Source organism: Ooceraea biroi, chromosome 6, assembly GCF_003672135.1.
Source record: "Ooceraea biroi isolate clonal line C1 chromosome 6, Obir_v5.4, whole genome shotgun sequence".
NCBI lineage: Eukaryota > Metazoa > Arthropoda > Insecta > Hymenoptera > Formicidae > Ooceraea > Ooceraea biroi.
Genome location: NC_039511.1, coordinates 10,366,393 through 10,387,744, shown reverse-complemented (window position 1 = coordinate 10,387,744; position 21,352 = coordinate 10,366,393). Strand labels below are relative to the sequence as shown.

Sequence of the window (21,352 nt, the reverse complement as noted above, 5' to 3'; positions counted from 1 at the left end):
ATATAGCCGCCAATCGTGAAGAAAACCGGAAGCTCAAAGGCTTCACTAAATTAATTAATCCTTTGTATTTTGTTTTAGCAGTCTACCTATTCACGTAGACCGATAATAGCTTTGTCCATATTAACGTCACTGTCGTTCGCTTGAAAAATCGCACAACCACCATCCGTTCGCTCGCACGCGCACAGTATGTATATACATGGCACAAATACAAAAAATATATAAAAAAAAGAGCGAGCGCGTATCAGGATATATCCATTTTTTTGAAACTAAAGATTCAACAGCACGGTAACATCGTTTTCTGGATACGAGAAGGGGGAGAGGAATGAAAGGACTCGGCTAGTATTCGATTCTTTTCACGTCCATCATGTTCATTCGTTATCGAGTCCCACACCACAAGTAACAATTTTTCGTAATTATCGAGCTGTATCTCTTCTATTACCCTGTTTGGTATTAGCGAATGTTTTACCGCAGATAATGCCGGATATATCATATTTAACTATTCAACACGGCATTAATTATTGTATCATAAATATTTTAAAAGAATAATAGTATACTAATTTACTATATACAATATACTTATAAATACTGCATTATTGACGTAATTAATTTGATCTACATTACTGTTGAAATCTTCGTTCACTCCTTCGAAAGACAGAAGCGTTTGAAATGCACGACGAAACTACTAGGAGAAGGAAATCTCTTCTTTCCTTCAGACAGGAAATGCAAGAAAAGGTTTAATTAGAATGACGCGAAAAGTGCATTCGAGCCCTGCGGCTGTAGGATATTTCTCGCGGAAATGCACGCGGAGAGCAAAGGTGGTTTTCGCACGCCGTTTGCACGCCGTTATGTAAACTGCACTTATTCAAAATGTCACAGATTTCCTTCGGGCATTTTTTTTCTTTTTTTCCTTTCCTCTGATTTATCCTTACGCACGTTACAGTGTGCGCGGAAAAACGATGCGTCATTGTGTCGCGCGATCTGCATTTATCGACATGAAATAATACGTCGGAAAATGGATTAAGATGCAGTGCGTCCGCGTTTGACATACTATGCGTAACTCTCGGGGAATAAATCATAGAAATGGACGGATCGGGCTATCAGATGTCAGCTCCACGATCCGTAATTTGAGCACATGACACGTTTGTCTAACTCCTATCTGACCACACGTGTTCGTGGACACAGCGTCGTACGGAGTAGACGAACCTTTATTAGTATAGTAGCATAAGACGCGCCCATATCTTAGTGAAATGAGTTACAACTTTGAAAATAGACACATTGTCGTCGATGACGGTGACTGCATCGTGATCGAGATGCTTTGCCATTTACCTAATTGCCTGAGATGTTGTATTCTCGAGCGTTCCACTGGCAATCGTCACTTGTAATACATTCAGAGAATTTGAATAAATATATGCACATGTTTAGGTATTGAAATTACCTTTTTTATGTAACACAATGAAAAACTGAATTATTTCCAAAACTGGATTTCTACTGATCGAGAGATTTATTAATTTAACGCTTTATTCATAATGTAATATTCATAATGCATCATTTTTTTCATGAATCTAAATGAATTTTTTTAAATAGTGTGCCATATTTACATAACTGAAATCTAATTAATACGCAGTATGTAATAGTTTGTCTTCTCGTTTTTTGAACAAATGAAAGATTATTTTGCGTACAAATGATAACAAATAGAATGTTCACATTATGTCACGTGTTAGAGAGAGAGAGAGAAAGAGAGAGAGAGATGCACAGTACAGTAAAAATTAAATAAAAATTTCGCGCAGAAATCGAGGTAACTCCATTTTTTACATTCCCATGGAAATGATTAAAGCCTTTTATACCGAAAAATATCGTATCGGAAAATTTATACCTCCTCTAGCGTATCGAACTCGCAGATTCCGAAACGCATGTGGAAACGGACATGTGTAACGAGCGTACCCGCATGCATAGACAATAACGTATGCGTGAAATGCGTGCATGTTGGACTACGTGCTAGTCTACTAACGCGCCTAGAGGAAATTATAAGAGCTGACGACACACAGGCACAGATAGACGGATCGGATTTAAAAAAATTAAGGACGCGTCGCACGCGTGTAGGAACGACGAAGATGGTGATGCTGGACGTCGCCGCCACGAGAGAAGCAAGATCAGTTTGGTGGAGAAGGGCGGTTAAATGGGACGAGAGGTCAGTGCCTTGAATCGGGGGCCCCAATTGGTACAGATGCATCGTAGAAGTATGTAGCACCGCCGCGCCGGGACCAGCCGCTCGCGATGTCGAATACGCTTGTCCAACTTCGCGAACTTTTTTCCTCATCTCTCTCCGTCTGAAAAGTGATAAACGAAGTCTTCGTATCTGACACAGACGCAAGCTTCCACGTGAAAATCAGTTGGGTTGAAGAGACGGATTTTCGCGTTAGCGGGAACCTGCGAGAGAATTAGATCCTCCTGATGTAACGATATTTATACGAGGTGGAATATGCAGAGAGTGACTGTTGAAATTCACTATTGTAAAATATGATAATTGTCTCCAAAATACGTATGATCTGATTTGAATTTCGAGAAATTAAGTTACAAATATTCTTCCAGTTAAGTGTGCCAGTACACAGAAACTCTTTTAGCACTTGAAGAAATATTAATTCCTTATAATGTTTAAAATATAGCTACTAGATTGCAATATGCAATTATTAAAATCTTTTGCATGCATGTTTAAAAGAATTCCATCGCGTCTATCCTCTGTAAAATTTAACGGGAAATAAAAAGCGAGATAAACGAGAGGATTCACTGCGCTTGAAATAAATTTTAGACCCGTCATTAAAACTTTAACTCCCGCCACGTAACTCGTTTGCTCATTTGCTCATCTCCTATGCGTCGATTATTTAACCGTAGGAATATTAATTTATTGTCGTTGTACATATTAAACCTCTTTTTCTGATTAATGCAGCCATTCATTCAGATTATCGTAATCATCCTCGATTGAAAGAGACGTCACACGTAAAGATAAATCCTGCACAATTACACACGTTCCACGAATCACAGTTCCACTTAATCTCAATCTTGATCAGCACGCGTGATTTCTCTCACACTATCGATTAAAGAAATGCTATAAAAAAGCTAGCATATCCGTGACAGCTGATAGAGAACGATCTGCGACCGCGATATGTAATACTTCGCGGTCTGCCTTACGTAATTCCACGTCGGCTAATTATTCCCGTTCGGGTTACACGCGTGGGCTTGCGAAATTATGTGCGTTACGGTTGTTGCAAAGTGTCGTAAAAGCGTGTCCGAGCTTACGGGCCTGAGAGAGGCATCGGCAACGCGCTTCGATGTGTGGTATCATTGGCATACTTAATACAAACTGCCGTGTATTTCGTCACGGCTTACATCAGGCATCTCATTGGTCCGGATCTTTATTCGCCACGTTTATCTGAAGACTGATGCCACGACCTTTCGGGACCAGCCATGATGACGTGACCTATGCTGATCTCGCGGGGGTTCGTCGTCGCAGATTAAACTCGCACTAACGTCAGGCCGATAAGCGCCGCTCGGCGTACTGAAACGTGAAACGTCCTAAGCTCCGTCACGTTTCAGAAGTACGACGGCCATTTAGCATAATGATTGGGCCTTAGACCACGTCAAGCACGCGTATCATAAAAACACTACCGGAAACAAGATGAAGCGATTAAGTAAAACGCGTGAGGGTATAATAAGACAGTTATAAAGTGATCAGCGCGTGCTTCACCATCACGCGCGCACGAGGAAATGCATGCTAATTACTTTACAAATCGCTTCTCCCTCTCCTTTTCATCTTTGTTATTAATAATCTAGCGTAATTATGCACGGTGCTTCCCAGATGCCCCACGTCCTCTTCAATCTGCTAATTAGTCTTTGGACAATTCGAAATAAATCTTCCCTCAGCTTTAACGATCCTTTTAGCGCTTTAGTGCATACGCTTCGAATTAAGATCTCAATGATAATGAAGGAATACAATTTCATATCACAAACTAGTAATTTGTAAAAAGCTGACGCTACCAACGCTTCCTATCTAACACCAAAGCAAACGTCTAGAATCAAGTATTCTTTGCTGCATATCGATGCTCCTCGCTGCACCGTTGCATTACGTGCATTATGAGCTGCGTGTGTGTGCGTGTGTGGATATTACAATATTTGCCACGCTCGCGCTAATTCGCGGCGCTGGCTGCAACTCGCTCGCTCGTTCGGTCTCGCCCGCGCGCGGGTATATCCGTTCCACGAAGCGCAACATACGTAACGAATGTGCGATACTCATTAGGAGAGTCAAGGGTACGTTACGTGAGGAGTGCGGTTACACTCCGCGCGTGTGTCTGGCGCGCGTTACGTCACCCCGCAGCGCGAGAACGCGGCGAGCATGCAACACGCGACTTCTCTCGGTCACAGGAAGAGAAGAAGCGCCACCGGAACACAGCGAAACGGCTTCGATCACGAAGTCGACCGGCCGATTTGCGACTTGCCTTGTCTTTGAAATGTCGAGGACGAACTTTATCATTTAAATTTGAGACAGAACTTACGCAAAAATGTCGCGGTACGTCATAGTTAGCCTTTGACTATCCGACCTTTTGTATAGCGGGCATTTAAATAATACAATAACAAAAATGCATATAATTTCACTAAAGTAACTTTTTTTTTTAACCTGGAATAACTTGGAGTTGATACTTCCTCGATGAAAACGTCAAGATACCCGATCGCCTTTGATTTGTAAACAGTTCTGGGAATCCAGATTCGGAAATGCAAATCAATCAGAAAAAAATTATCTTTTATTCAAGTTTGAGTCAATTTCGCTTGTACAGAATCTTAGGTGGGGCTTTACTCTCGAAAGAATGCAATGTGAAATATGAAAGAGTGTCGAGAGAAACCATCGACTAGAAATCCATTGTTCCCCAGAAAAGAGCTTCCCAAATCCATAGAGCGTCCTCCACGATTAGTTTTACCATTAGAGACCGGGAAAACTGTTTCACCAGGTGGGAACCCAGCAATGTCGTTCGGCACGGTAAATTTGCGTGTAAGGATTCACGTTTATTCAGCGTGGATCGTGCAGCAGTCATTTCCACGCAGACTTCCGAGTCGCCGCAGTCGAAGAAATAGTAAGAAACTGTCTCGCACGCCCGAGCGACACGCTCGCAAAAGTCACCGAGAAAATCGCTGCGGGCGAGAAATTCTGTCGAGAGAAAGGCGGACTCCGGTGCGATGTTGCGCGCTGTACAGAGGAGCGAATCGAGCAGCGCGGCTGTAAAGCGCAGCCGGCATGATTCTGTCGCAATTTACGGCGAGGAAATCGCAGCCTTGCTCCAGGCAAGGTAAATAGAGTGTTGACCACGGAGTCCTGAGGACTGACAGCTGACAAAGTGCATTTTGAAAGAAGAAGACGACTAATACTTTCGATGCGGCAAGTCCTGTCGATCTACAAGGTGCGTCGTACAAATCGCGCATCGTTCTCGCTGTTGACTGCAGGTGTGTCGACGAATTCGACGAGGGAAGAATTCGATCTGTTCGATCGTGCACTTTTGAATACATTCAGTTGCGTTAGTTGAGCATGCTTTTTCAAGAAACTGTATGCGTGTTCCTTATTTGCGAACAGATATACAGTTCGTCACCTTGTAAATAACATTCTGAAAGGTTGCTCACTATCAATGAGATTTATGACATCTGATTTACTTTTTAGTATATGCTATCACTATATACTACATGTATAATTTTTTGGTATTATACTTAAATCAAATCGTGTCACTTGTTCATTTATTTTATAGACCTCCAAAATTAATGGAAATTTTAATACATTAAATTCTTCAACAGGAAAATATTTATTTCTAACTATTTATAACTTAACTTATCAAGAATTTTTAATGATTAATTACTGTAATATTACGCGTTGGGAATTATTTTCAAAATTTTTAAACTTTTAAACATTCTTACGAGAGAAAACTTCTATCATATGTTAAAAAAAAGCGACGCAAGAGCATATTGATGAGTTAAACCGCGTCGAAAGGATCCGAGAACTTGACGAATGAAAGAATTTCAGCGGCAGCTTTTACCGGTCCCGATAATATCGGGCCCAAAGTAGGCGGAGAGGTAACGATTTCGAGATGACGATATTGGTAACGTGGTCACGTCGCAGCATCGTGTACGGAGGCTGGAGCAGGAAAAGGAAAGAAGACAAAGAGAAAAAGGAAGAAAGCAAGAGAGAGAGAGAGAGGAAGAGAGACGAGAAGATCAAGGAGAGAGTAGCCAGGAAAGAGAATGAGATCAGTGAAGAAGAAACGCGGCAACGACGCCGGTCGTTGCAATTTCGTGCAAAAATAACACGCAACGCATATTTTAAACTCAAGCAAACGTGTGTGCAACTCAAAATACACACTACGTATAGGAGGTGTGTCAAAGTGGAAGAGAGGAATTTTGAGATTGCACTGGACGCTCAAAAATAGAAGAGGGATTCGCGCGAATACGAATATGAAAAGACTCTGTTTCAGACTTGAAAATAGTTGAGAACGAAAAGTTTGACGAGAAAAGTTTGATAAATGCCAATCTCTGAGGATTATTTATCATTGAATTTCGAATTTTTTAATTAAATCCTTCAAACTTTCCTCTAATAAAATTTTAATTGAGAGTTTATTTGCGGTAATATTCAATAAACTTCGAAAAAAGATGCGGTCGATTAATTCTTAAGAGATTCAATTCAAAATTGTGGAAAAAAGTTTTGCAAATTTTAGCCCTTTGATTATACTCTAACGTGGACACGAATTATTTTCGAAACATCAGACGATCTGTTGTCTGTGATTCACGTTAATTGTGCCGTTAACCCTCGTTTAATGATTTCGCAGTAAAATACACGCTTTTCCATGGAAAACTCGGAACTGTGAGTGAGTTTTTCGCTCCGTCAATTACGACATTTTGTGCACGCTTGCTATTTGCATGATTTACACTTCCGCTAATTTGTTCACGCGGAAAATATTAAAAGATACGTGCATCTGTATGATACTATTCAAAATACGTGACTTTAAAACACTTTACGATTATCCGAGCATTATAGATTTATTAACAGAAATATCCTGGCAACTTGATTTTAACTCTGTAATAATAAATATACAATATTTTTATGAATATTAACTTTCACATTTCATGAGTAACTTTTTAATAATAGATAAACTTTATTTCCTTTCTTTTATTTTATTCTACGTGCTATTTTCATACACAGGTGCATGCTCTGCGTAATAATTGCTTTTTATAATTGCATCTTTTAATGCCAATCAGCAATTATATTATAGATAATTATCATCATTTCATTTTTTCGTGAATGCTGTTTAATGCAAAAGTAATACAGTGCAAGTTAAAGTTCCTCTCTAATTACCATACATCAGATAATACATAAAGTTTAATATGTGCTGTGTTCCATAGGATGATTCGTAGTGAATTCTTCCAAGCGAGCCGACGGAAATATTAAGAAGCAGCGACTGCTTTTCATTAAGTCGATGATGTCTCGTTAAAAGTTTATATGGTCGATTACTGCCTTTATGCCTCGTTTTAATACACTCAATCCGTATCGGCGGTCGTAACTATCAAATCAAACCGTAACACAATAGAACTGAAGATTATAGTCAGCCGTATCTATTTTATGTTGCCCAATACTGCCAGTTCGTTCCATTATCGCTTACAATTAATTACTTCGATATTACGTGAAATCGATATATTTCACGCCGCCTATTATCCCGCTCAGAACTATTTCGTTATTCATACTGAAGATCTAGATCTACTTCTGCAACATTTTTCTGAAACTTCAGCTCGACATTTGAGGATTACGATCGTGTCTCTATGTTACGTTCGCATCATATATCATTGCGGGTTACGTGTCGACAATACTTATCGCGTTAATCGAAACAACGACGTCAGGAAGTTACAAGGTAACTTCACGCGAGATCGTGTCATGCAAGCGCTCGTTCAGGGAAATCAAAACGCCATAAGGCTACGGTGCATACATAATCTTTCGCCCTTTTGATTTTGTTAAATAAGAAAATAACGTCGCGCGAAAGAATTTTAGATTCCGATTTATTCAAACGTTATCTTTATTTCTCTCTGCCTCATGTAATTTCCGTACAGAACATAAAACACAAGCATCGTAACTACTGCTTCAGTAGTCCACACCTTTACCTTAATGACCATGATAATTCCACTTATCAAAGAAATTCCCGCTGAAGATGAAGTCACGGCTACCGAAGCACGCCGATTAAATTCCCTTTCCCTGTCGAAGACGAGTCGACGATAACGATCTCTCGTACAGAAGGATCCGCTAGGTATCTCGATTTCACCAGCCGGCGGTGTTCCAGTATCTAACGTGCTATAACAGTATAGAGATACCGCGAGAAGACAGAGACAGTCAGATACGAGCTCTCCCTCGCTCGTTGAAGCACGCGAGCCGCCTCAATCGTCATGGAAGGATACCAAGAACGACGATCAATGACGAGGGGCAGGAAGGAGAGCTTTGTAATGACGAACGCTAGTGCTGGTCTCGAAACTAGACGGATGAGTGACCTTTCAGCCGGTTTTCACGCGGCTCCTCGACAACTCTCTTCAACATCTTTCCTCTCTAGCGAGTTGCGCTAGAATTCCAACGCAAGAGGCGATTGCCTGCTCTATCCATGCGGCACCGATGGCTCAAGGGCTTTTCGCAGGAAGGTGAATACCTACCACCCTCCTTCCTTCGCTCTCCTCCAGCTTCTCGCTATAACGGCTAAAGGCGCGGCTATAACACGCGACCATTATAGCACGCGGCGTTATTCGTTATAGGCGGACTGTTAAACGGCAAATTGCCAGATGAGATTCTTGCGCTCAAGATTCTTGCGAGTCTCGTTGCCTCGACGTTCCCTTCGTAAATCTAGCGGTAATTCGTAACACGCTCTCCTCGACGTCTCAATTACGCGTCTAAATGTCGCGGAAGACTCGCGGACTGCTTAAAATCGGGGGCTACGTCGTATTCGTTACGGGACCTCTGACACACGCGTCTAACAAGAGTTCTCTCAATCAATGCAATCTGATAAATTCACGCCTACCTGATGAATTCACGAAGGATTATTCATGAGGCGCTGTCCGCCCTATCGCGTGTCCTAATAAAATTCCTCGACAGGCGAAACGCGATTATCATGCACCGAGGGGAGCGGCAATTATTGTGCTCATGACGCGTTACTTGCTGCAACAATGTTGCCGTAAGTACCATAACTTCTGACGCTGTAATTGACGGCGCGCGCATTATACAGAGACTATAAGATAAACGGGGGGTAATAAACGCATTCTAAGCTCCGCTGATTCGTAATACACACCGTTGATATCAATTAGCAACTTCTTTTTATCCAGATAAAATGCGCCGCCGCAATATTTCTCCAATATTAAGAAGAGAACTCTACGACCGCGGTTTCCATGAACGATTCTTCGCGACTTCCGCGCATCCGCGAATGACCGATGGGACAACGAGGATCCTCTCGAGGGAAGAAACCGTTAAATATGCACGTAGGAATCTCTTCCTTCCTCCAATTCTCGGAACGTGTCTGTGAACTTTCGTCAGGCGCTTTCGCTTGGCCGTGCAACCCGCGCATAAATAATGCGCGTCGTCCGTCGTTTCGCTTTCGCGAAACGAGCGACGACGATTGTGTCCGTCCGGCCGCATCGATTTATGCGTGTACTTCGACCCGACGTGACGTCGACAACGCCAACCGCGCGGCACGGCACGCTGCGCAATGAGCGGTGCAAACAGGCCTTAAACCTCCCCGGCTGCGTTTTGCGTCGGTATGCATTCCCAGTGCGCTCGCGGGAGAGAAACGCGCCAAAGAGAAGATACGGATATCTCTCTCTCCTTCGGCTCGGACACACCACGTGACTGCACGCCGCCGTCGCCGCCGCTGCTTTGCGAGACTTGCATCCGCAAGTCCGCAGCTGCGGGACCCCGCCGTCGTGGATTTTTAGCGTGGATTCCTGCCGCGAGCTTGACGCGTCGGCTCGACGCGCGATAATTGAGTGGCTAAGTGCCACGGGTGCCTAACCGACAATTTCTAATATTTCATTTAAAGACGGGAGAACGAAGAAAACACGGCACTGACATGTCAGTTGCAATTCGTCAGTTGGCGCATTAAGCAGCGTCTACATCAAAGCAAGTTACGCGGGTTATCCCGCCGAGTTATCCCGCGTGTTACAGAAAACCCGCTACAATCTTTTCCCTCTAAACATCGAGTGTCTATACCGAAACAATATTTTTCGAGTGTGAGCTCAGTTTAAAAGAAAATGTGGTCCGAGGAAGAAGTCCTCACAGCCTATGCGGCTTTCATAATTTAAAAAAAAAGAAAAGTACAGCTCGACCGCGAAGATTTTGGGTTCGTCCGAGTAAAAGCCAAAATGCGATATAGTGGCAGTGATGTAATCAAAGATTTGAAATTAGATGAAAATGATTTAAATTTAGAATACAGATGCAACGGAGGTTTCTCAAATTTTTTCCGACTGTCATCTATAGACTTCGAAGAACTTATCCTGATGATAGGACATAAAATTGTTAAAAACGATACAAATTATCGCGATGCAGTACCAGTTACAGAACGACGAAGTTCTACGCCTACATTCTTGGATACATTATCCCAAGCGTCTTTTTTTTATTTCGATTTTTATAATCTTTATCTCTGGAATCTCACAGTTCGGGAAACTTTCTATATGCTTCAATTAATGTTAATACTTTTTCATTAGTCCACTCCATGTTTTAATATAGTAATTAACAACTAAGCTTTGGAGGTTAGCTATCGCGCGTCGTCCCGCCGAGATCCTTTGATGACGACCGACTATCTATTCGCGGGACAGCCCGGTGAGATAACCCGCAACTCGCGGCAATTGTCTACACTACCGCGAGCTAACTCGGCGGGTCAACCCGCCGGGAAAACTTGCTTTGGTGTAGACGCACCTTTAGGCACGGGAGAATTATGAAGGGTCTTTAACCCTGAATTATCAATCCTGCATGTGTCTATCTTTGAATGCCGGGTCTCCACTTCCCGATGTACTTGCGCAACGGTCACAATAACTTCCTTCCTAACCGAAGAAAATACGTAAACACGCTGTTAATTTTTATTCTTGCAGTTAGGAATCGAATTTCCTTATCTGAAGCTAAATTAGTCTTTTTTTTAAGTTTTTCTGTACCCCGAATGACAGTAATGTTACTCCGAAAATGTTACGAGTAAATATACAATCTGCAGCTCTCTGGCATAATAAAATTTGGAATAAATTAGGCGTAGCTTTAGAAGGATTGTTAAGAAAGTATACAAATATAAAACAATAAAGTTTGGAACGTTCAAAAAATATCTTCTTACATTTTGCTTGAGGATTTAGTGTATGTGCACAATGTTCTTTTTCCTATTGTTTAAACAAGCATTGCCGCAACAAATCGGACGCCTCTTCTGATGAAGCGGCAAATATAATTAATGCAGAAAAATATTAATCATTATATATGCTTCCAAACTTCCAAGATCGAATTACTTCGAGTTTGGTGGCCAATTAGTGAGCACTGTAACGCAATACGAAAACGAGATATCTCGACCACGAGCAAACGTGTAACGTTGAACTCGCCGAGCCAGAAGCTCAAGCTTCATAATTGTAAACACTATAATACATTATTAACGTTTTAATTATGCGTGCCGCGCTAAATAGTTCAACGCTTAAATACACGCTTTACAGTTCTAACATTTTGTTCGATCCGTATATTTGAATTACATTCGTTTAATTTCATTAAAAGATCAACTGTCGTTTTACAAACCATGTATTGTGTTGTTAATTAGCAGTCAATAATTTACGCGACTACCATTTAGTTTAAAATTCCGTTTTAGTCGTAACAATCAGTTATGTTTCTCGGTTTCGTCATTTTTACGGTAGCCATTACTGCCTTTATCTCGTTCGAGTGATTACACTGTAACGGAGTGTAACTTTGAGACTTGCGCGTGGAATCTATGTAAATAGGTCCAATACAGAAAAAATGGACACGCTTGATATATTATCATCTCTTTTATCGACCAGATAAGCTTCTTCTTATCGAAATTAACGATAAACGCGTAGTTCCAAACTACTCGAGATATCTTGATCGTTTCTATTAATTAAAAAAAGCCACGTAAGACGACATGAGCAATATTTTCACAGCCTTAAAACAATCTGCAAATTTCATTATCGCAAAGACGACGCGTTATTACCTGCTGTACTAATTGACCAGCATTAAGTTAAATCGAAGATTTCGAAACAAAAATTATTAAACACGTTAAATTAAGTATAAAATTAAACGCGACATTTTAATATTTATCTGACTATTAATTTATTAATTTTTTACTTTCGATAATTAATTTTCCATGATCTTCTAGCATAAAAAATTTCGAGTACCAACTAAAAAGTCGAATTATAAAAATTATGAAATAAATATATTGAAAATCCATCTTCTTGATAGTATTCAACAAAATACGCATACACAATATGGAATTAATTCGAAAAGAAATAATTAAACAAATAAACATTTCAATAATCGTTAAAACTGTGTCATATTTATGAATGCATAAATTAACAGTGTAGGAGCTCTTCTCCGTCTGTTGGAGACATCCGCCCGTAATATAATCGCGCAACGTGAATCATCAAAAATATCGTCATGTGCGCGTGAATTCCTACCGGATGAATTCTCGCGTCTAACCTTCGCACTGTCGCGTGTCACAATTGTTTCCATACGAAATGGAAGTCTTCATACTGTTGTAAACGTGATTCCGGCGAGACAACGGCTCGCATTTAATGCCCCGTATTTCGAGCTCGGTCACCCGACTCCGTGAAGGAAATCGCGCAATCTCGTCACGTTAAAACGAGAGACTGTGTGACCGGCCACACATTTTCAGAACTTTATGGATCCTCGTTTTATCGCGCTTCACGCGAATTATCGTTTTGGGAAGATCGTATTGCATAATTCGTCGTTGAAAGGAAAAGAATGTCTTGATACAGGAAAAAAATCCAAAGAAATCATTAAAATAGAATTAACGTGAGCATAATGATCTATACGTTTTATCGCGGCTTGACTCGTCAAATTCGTCGGATACATCGTCTCCGACGAATGTCCCGCGCGGCACGTACTTGCGCCGATTCGTATTACAATCGTTCTCAAGTCGAGCCAAACGTTTCGAGAGATAGGACTCATTGTCGACGAGTCGATTTGAGTTCGAAACCTGGACAATCCATATCATAACAAATTGCCTTCGTTTAAAACCGTTTATCTCGATTCAAAGCGAGTGAAGAACGTGAGAGTCTTTCTTACCTTCCAACCGGCGCTGCTGTTGTTGTCGCCTTTATCCTTGAAGTAGGACACATTCTGGACCATCCACTCGTAGATCTGCGACAGAGTCAGCCGCTGATCGGGTGCGCTGGTGATCGCCGGTGTGATCAGGTCGGCGTAACTCAAGTTTCCCCAGGCGTTCCTCCTCGACGAGTTCTTCTTCACCGGCAGCAGTCCACCCTGGGCGAGCTGCGTCTGATGGGGCGGCGTGCCACCTTCGGCACCCTCGTTCCCGGCTGGCGCGTTGCCCTCTACGTACCCTTCGGGTCGCGGCAACGGCCATGTATTGGATCGCGCTCTGGTCTGCGGCTCGAAGCCGCTCTCCAGATCCGGCGAGACCGAAAACTCGAAGGAGACTCCCTTCTTCTGCGCTTGCTGTTGCTGCTGCTGCTGTTGTTGTTGCTGGTGTGGCGGTTGCTGCTGCTGCGACCGGGTCAATGACCCGGACACCGAGATCGGCACCGAATCCATCATGTTCCCAGGTCGCTTGGCGAATTCGGGGTGCTCGTGATCGCGCGGGATCCTATCGGGTGATTGGCTAATCGACGGATCGACGGCACCTGCGAGAAAGCCCGGTCGCGTGTGCGAGAGAGACAGCCCGGGTCGCGCTCGGTCACACTGTCACTATTACGGCGTGTACGCGTGTACGTATGCGCGACGACAACGGCCTTCGTACGTCCTCGCTCGAGCGAAGGTTCGCGACAGCGAGCTCGCTCGCGCCGGATTCGAATCGGTGTACGTACGTGCGTGCGTGCGTGCGTGCTTGTGTTGTATTGTATGTGCTCTTTTGCTCGTCGGACACTGTGCGGTTCCTCAACACATCATCACCGCACGACCGGTCGTACCCGCGGGATCGGAACGAGGCTGCGCGCGCGCGAGGCGAGGCGAGGCGAGGCGAGGCGAGGCGAGGAGACGTGACGCGACGCGACGCGGCGAGGCGCGGATCGGCGCTCACGCTCGCGGGAGGCGAAGCTCCGAGAGCCGAGCCGACGACAACGTTCGACGGCGATTCCGCGGCGAACGGATCAGTTGCGGGAGAACGTAGGTACGCTCACGGTGCGGCTGACGGCGGTGGCGAACCAACTGAGGATTCCGCCGGGGGCCGTTCTGCGTGCCGAAAGAGCGCGGCGCGAGAGAGCGCGGAGCGGCGGAAGAGCGAGGGCGGGAAGAATGCGAGAGAGATAGGAAGCGCGAGGGGGAGAGAGAGGGGAAGAGTCGGAGCGAGGAGAGAGACGGAGATAGAGAGAAACAGATAGGCGCACAGCGCGACGGAGGGAGGAAGCAGACCACGTGGTCAAACACTGTGTTTACAAGCCGTGCTGTCCGGAGGTCACGTGGCCATGTTTTGATAGGAACTTGGCCCGCTGCATGAGCGGGTGGATCGACGCTCTACGTCGTTGCCGATGATGACTGTAGATCGTGGTAACGCACGACAAGTGTGTCTTCCGTCTTGGGCCGGTGACGCCAAGATTTTCGGACGAGTCCGCCGACGAGGCGATCGCGATGGCGGTGACCTTTCGTGCCCTCGTTGCCCTCGAGAGATCGTTCCGCCTGGTAACTCTCATCGAATACTCGTTGCCGGCGGCGAGCTGCGTCGCTGCGCGCGGATCTATCCTCTCGCGATCGGCTCCGATCGCTCCCGTGGCGCGCAAAATCAAGTTCTTTGCAACTTGGCCTCTGACGCAACAAGGTTGTCCTGCAAGGGGGTTGTCGTGGCGCTTTTCCCCGATCAACGGAAAGGAAAAACTCTGACGAAACACTCAGCGGAGAATCGCTCGCTCCGTTCGATTCGAGAAATGACGACTCGCACGAACAGTCAGGAGAGAGAAAACAACCTACTCAATACATACAACGTGCCGGCAAGGCAGCGCGGCGCATACTGGCGAATCCCTCCGGTCGGCGCTCGGAAACCGACCGAGCGGAGCCGAAGTCGCGGCAAGCGAATTTGCGACGCCTGTCCGCTGCGCTTCGGCGCGCCGATCGCCGACGGCGCGGCAGTACCGCGAGAGCGAACGGGAGAGCGAGAGAGGCGGTAAGAGAGCAAGCAAGAGGGCCAAGAATACTCTCCGCACTCGCGGGAAGGGGATGTGCACGGAGAGTACTCGGACAGTGGCGTAGCTAGTGGGTGGCTCGACGACTCGTGGTGAGGGCAAGATCGTAGTGGGGGGAGGACAAGCGTAGTGGAGGGAGAAGAGGAGGAAGACGAATAAGAGAGCGAGAGAGACGACCACAAATTGCAACTTTGTGCAGCGTGACAAGTGCGAGGAGAGGGGGAAGAAAGAAGGAAGCGAGAGGGAGAATCGGCGAAGGAACACGCTTGGGAGGGAGCAAAGGAGGGAGAGTGAGGGAATGCGACGAAAGGAGGAAGACGGAGAGTGCAGCGTGCTCGCCGTATCTAACGGATGGGCGGGGAAAGGGGTATACACTGTGCCCCCAGGGTTAGGCATCGCACTGCGCGCAGAACCCACGAGGAGGGAATCCGCACGCGGTACACGCAGCATCTCTTTCCTCCCTGTTCCACCTCTTTCGCGTCCCCTATCTCATCGTCTTCATCGTCTTCTCCTTCCATTCCATCGTGAGGGATCGTTCCCTGGGTTCGATTTTGTGGCAACCCTTCCGGTACTTTTTTCGTATCGCGCGCTGCAACTTGTAGAATCCGAAGATTCTCAACAGCCGATCGAAATAACTCGGCCTGTTATTTTCGGTCTGCGTGCCTATCGAATGGTACAGCGCAGCTCGAAAGCCTACGAAAGTCGTGACACATTCCAGAATTCGTTCGTAGAACATTGTTGCTTCGCGCGGCGCAGGCGGCGGTCCGGGGACGCAGATTCTTTGTTTTCGGCAAGAAAGTCTGATACCCCCGCCCGTTCTTATGTGTTTACCGTCGCGTAGAACTAGGCCTAAACGCCTATCTCTACGGGAGAGATATTTTTCTCACGGTACCCTTCCTCGGGGTTGAGAGAGGAAAAAGTTACATTAATAAAAAAGAAACATACTTTTCGCAGATACAAGATTTTGTTTAAGTAACCACAGATAAAATGTATTGCATGCGAAATGTTGCAACTTTCTTATAACATTCTCATAACCAATGCTGATAACTTAGTTGCGGAACGTTCATCCGAACAAATTTGAATCGCAGAAAATCTTTTACAGAAATTTCAAAATTATTTCAGAATTGTGTCAATATCGAAAGCACTTTCGCCTTTTAAAAAAACAATACCGTTTTTTTCCTAAAGATACATATAACAGACATGTGAATTACAAATAGGTACAACTTTCTTCGATAGATATTTTGTCACTATTATACTTCGGAGACAAAGGGAGAATCTATTTAGCCCGCCAGTAACAGTATTTTTGTATATAAACCTACTGTCAATTAAGTACACTTTCAGTGACAACAGATTCTTGACTTCTCTTTTTGCGCGTCGTTAATTATTCGTCGATGCTGCTCGCGATGTTGTCGAGCCGAATAGTTCCGAACCCTCCACCGTAGTCCTGTCCTTCAATTCGGCCATTGTCCGAGGTCTGTTGATATAAACCCCGCGTGCTGAAGATATCCCTTGTCCATAAAAAGAAGTCGGCAGTGCGGCAGAAAGGGCAGGTAAACCCGGCCATTGCAACCTGGTTGAAACAAGAAACGACGTGGCGGTGGTGACCAAACAACATACACGCGCTACGTATTCATGTCGTCCTGTGTGGGCAGTCGCGATGCGACCCTGACTAACTTAAGGGGGTACTGTCACCGGTGTAATTATGCACTCTGAACCTTCGATTGTCCAGCGGATATACCAGCACCCATTGCTCAATGTTGTTTGCGCATGAGCTAAAAACAGCACGCCGTAGCTCACTCTGTCCGTGTACATACAATGGCGCGAACACGCAGGAGCTAAAATTAGAAAACGAGGAGATCCTTAAGGACTACCCCTGATCAAGTAATCGCGCAAACAATTTGCGTTTTACAAGTTATTTTACAAATTGTGCTAATGAAATTAGTTGAAATTGTATGATTTGATGTATGTCGACAAAGGGTTTCAATAATTATTTGATTTGCTAATCCGGGAAAAGCTGTTGGACAATAATAATAATGGAAAACTCACTGACTCAGAGTGCCCGACACGTTAACGCGGAATGTAACAAGTTCAAGGAAAGTCGCACTTATAATATAATAAGGTTTTATCTCAGCCAAATCTATATTCGTTTTATTTTAATTTATTTTAGCTGAGTTTTCCGAAATAGAATACGTTTGTGAATACGTTTTTACTATATTATTCTTTTTTTTTATAATTATAGTAATTAAATCTGCCCTATTTAAACATTTAATGCTTAACCAAACATTATTGAAAAATGGATTACTTGACAGATCTTTTATCAATTAGTGCATGCTAATATTGGTCACCACAATTTATTTAATAACACAAATTATATTGGCATCGTTAAATAATGATGGTGAGAAATAAAACCTACAAGTTTTACATGTTCCTGGGTTTTCGATTTGACTGTACTCTATCATGGAGTTCGATTCATGCCGATCCCTAGGCATGCATCTCCTTCTGAAGAACTGAGATATGCGCTGGATAATAAAGAACTAAGGGACACGGTTTTAGCATTCTTAAGTAGTTCGCAACCTAATCATTTTCAAGTACCATTCTGATAAAAAACCCGGCTAAAAAAGCAGGTAAAAAACATACAAGTTGTTTACTTCGAATATAATATAGCTCAGCCTTCGAAACTTTTCTAAAAGGATGTTCATCTCATCTCATAGTCTGAATTTATTGGTCCGAATAAATATGGTCAATAGGTTCCGAATCCGATGCAGCTTGTTTTTGATTTTAGACCATTTCCGGTATCATGTAGATGTCGCAAAGAAATTTGCTTATATAATATTTTAAGACCTATTTCGAATCACATATCTAACATATCCTTATTTTTATTATATATATATATGTTGATGCTAAATTACATCTTATACATCAAATGTATGAATAAAATTCAATTTTATGACAATGCTTCGTGTTAAACGCGCGATGATGAAACGCAGCATTTCACAATCGCGTTAAATCTCTTGCAAAATGAAAAGACACATAAAATACGAAATGTTCCCTGAATTTAGAAACACGTGGCCCTTATTGCAATTGTAATGACATCGTCCGGAATTTTTCACAATCCATGAACTTAGGGTTGTCGGGCGCGTTTTACGGATAATCGCTTCTCCCTAGAAGTAGATCTCCGGGCGAATCCTCCCGAGACACTAAGTGCGGGACTTTATCGTGTGAAATTGCACATGCGGCGCAAATTAAGGCGAAGTGGGAAGAGACGCCGGCTACCGATAACCCTCGCCCATTAGATCCTTCCAAGGAGAGGATAAGTTCGGACTATCAATTACATCAGCCCAATTCCAGGGCTTACTTTAAGCCGAATCGAATCCGGTCAGCCGTACTGCTTGCTAAATTTGTTACGCTAACGAGCGTTGCACTTGTCAAGGCGCATTGCCACTGCAGGTTTTTATTTGGTCGGCTATGAAAATAATCGAATCGTGGTATTAACCCGATCGACAGTTGCTGTCGCCGATTGATAGTTCGCGTATGGGACGTTGCTAAGTTGAGGCAGCGCAGTGTGCAGTCGCCTGAAATTTTCATTAGGACTGGAGCATAATTCGGTTACACTTGCTTCATTTTTTCCATTAATAAAATAAAAGAAATTTACACACGACTCGCTTAAACCATTTTATTCCTGTGGGCATGTTATGGCGCCGCGTATTATAGGTATTGACAGGAATATCCGGTTTATTTTAAGAGTAGTGTCGCAAAGAATGTCACTTGAATATTTAATTTTTTATCACATCGCGAGAGTACATTATCAATTTCCGGTGTGACTCCGCCACTAATGCACTATGTAAAGCATCTACTAGAAGTCAATCGCCTATACATCATTTTGCGATATTCGTTCACGCGATAATACGTGTTGCAAACAGTTTCAGCAGATATCTACGTTAAGTACTTTACATTAATCAAAAAGATAAGGTTGCGCAAATACTCTTTGTTAGATAATATATTTTTCGGGTCATTGATAAATGTTTCTAACTTTGGTTTATAGTTTCTGATTAAATTGTTGGATGCATACTATCATATGTAATTATTAATTCTTTTTTTCAAAATGTTGCATTTGTTTAAAATCTTTTTTTCATAAAGAAGTGCAGCCAGGAAACCTCTGCTGCACATGAAAATCAATTTGAACTTATAAAAAAGATATGAAACATATCGATATATGATATAAGATAAAATCACTCCATTCGCTTCTACTGATAATCTGAGAACGCTTGTCCTCAAAGTTGCCCAAAATAGCTTCGCAAGATCTTCCCAATTCCTGCATTATTCGCTGTTGATAAACGCAACGCGACAGTCTTCGTTCATCGTTTTGAATGGAAGGGATCTTGAAGTACTGCTGAACACTGACGCAAAAGCGCTATCATTTGGAGAGTACTAAAATAATAGCGACTGACATTATCGACATTTCGAGAAGAAATTAAGAAAAATTAGGAAAAGAAAGTTGCAGAAACAGAAAGTTGCAGCAGAAAGTACAAAATAACAGAAAAATGTAATACATAAAAATATAATATATATATGCTTGTCGCGAAGTAATCGAGATATCGCGAGAGTTGGTCGGAGAGCATCTCATGCAAATTGCTTAGCGAGGATCTCGCACAAGATACTTGAAATATTTTTTTATAATTTTATAATTTTTTTATAATTGTATTGTAAAATAATTCATGTCTTCCCGACATGTCGGTGCTGTCAATGCTGTCGGTAATGTTAATAATAAACGATTGTTTTAGTTGCATCTAAATAATGGTGCTTTCGCGATCGTCGAAGTTCGCCATCATAGGATCCCCTTAACGTACATATCGCAAAACGCTATAATAATAACTAAACAAAATAATATAATATTGAATTTTATGATTTTAGATGATATTAAGACTGCAAGTAGCTGCAGTGGATACTGCAGCGCAGGCAAACTGCTAGACAGATGGCGACAGAGGCTCATCAGGGAGCCAGGCAACTGGCAAGGGCGGCTTTCGCCCGCTCACTTGAATGGGAGAACCAACCGGCTGGTCGGCGACTGGTTGCCAGACCGGCCGGCACTTCGCGTCGTACCATCGTCGCGGCGCGTGGTACGTATCGCCATCGTCTCGCGTTTTCCGCTTGCCTACTCGATACTCCCGTACCTCTCACCGCACGGGAGAATCACGCGAGCGGCTGTCTGGCCTTTCCGAAAAATCCCGCCGCGAAAAAATGCCGCGCGCGTACTACCCCCGAAATCGGAACGCCGGTTCGTAACGTGATCCTCGCGATCTTCTCCGGTCGAGGCCGATCGATTCGTCGCTGCTTGACGGGAGTGCGGAGTGAAAGTGCTGAAGCGGTAGAAAGGAGAGAATTAAATAAAGAGCGAAGAAATCGCGGTGCTGTAGGGGGTGCAAAACGAAAGTTCAAAGGTGATAGGTAGAAATAGGAATAGCCGACGGCATGGAGCCGCGCCAGTGGCACGCGAGATCCGCAAAACTCGGCCGATCCCGAGGATCGGCGCGCCGTGACACGGCGGTGCTCCGGTGATGAGGGAGAACCGACGCTGAAGTGTGTTATGCGCGAGTGTGACCCGTCAGGAGTGCGCTACCCAGCAGGCCGCCGGCGTCAACGTCGCGATGCCGTTCGTGATGCGGAAGGTGGAGCCGCGGCACCTGTGCCGCGGCCACGTGCCGGCGGGTTCGCAGCCGGACTGGCCGGTGGGCGCCGAGCTCGAGGCGGTGGCGAACGGCGCTCTCACCAGCTCCCTCAGGCAGCTGGCCTCCCTCCTGACCGCCGCCGAGGACATCTTCGCGGGCCTCACCACCGAGCTGGCCCAGGTCGCCGAAAGGAGCGGTCACTTGCGCCGCAAGATCGACAAGGTCGAAGAACGGCTCAACATCGTCGATCCTAAGAAGATACCAGTCCGTAAGTATATGTTTAGAAG

The 21,352-nt window shown here is 44.0% G+C and overlaps 1 protein-coding gene across 3 annotated transcripts in view; it reads right to left on the bottom strand.

The window, feature by feature from the left end:
• Window positions 1–15,574, bottom strand: part of LOC105279112 (forkhead box protein O) — a 152,591-nt gene extending 137,017 nt beyond the window's left edge. For all 3 annotated transcript variants that reach the window (XR_002193254.2, XR_002193255.2, XM_020031561.2), the window contains exon 1: window positions 13,331–15,574. Coding sequence is in view for 1 of the 3 variants with exons in the window: in XM_020031561.2 (XP_019887120.2) it covers window positions 13,331–13,822 (492 nt within the window). In the remaining 2 variants the exon portion in view is untranslated. The remainder of the gene's footprint in view (window positions 1–13,330) is intronic.
• Between the last annotated feature and the right edge of the window lie 5,778 nt (window positions 15,575–21,352).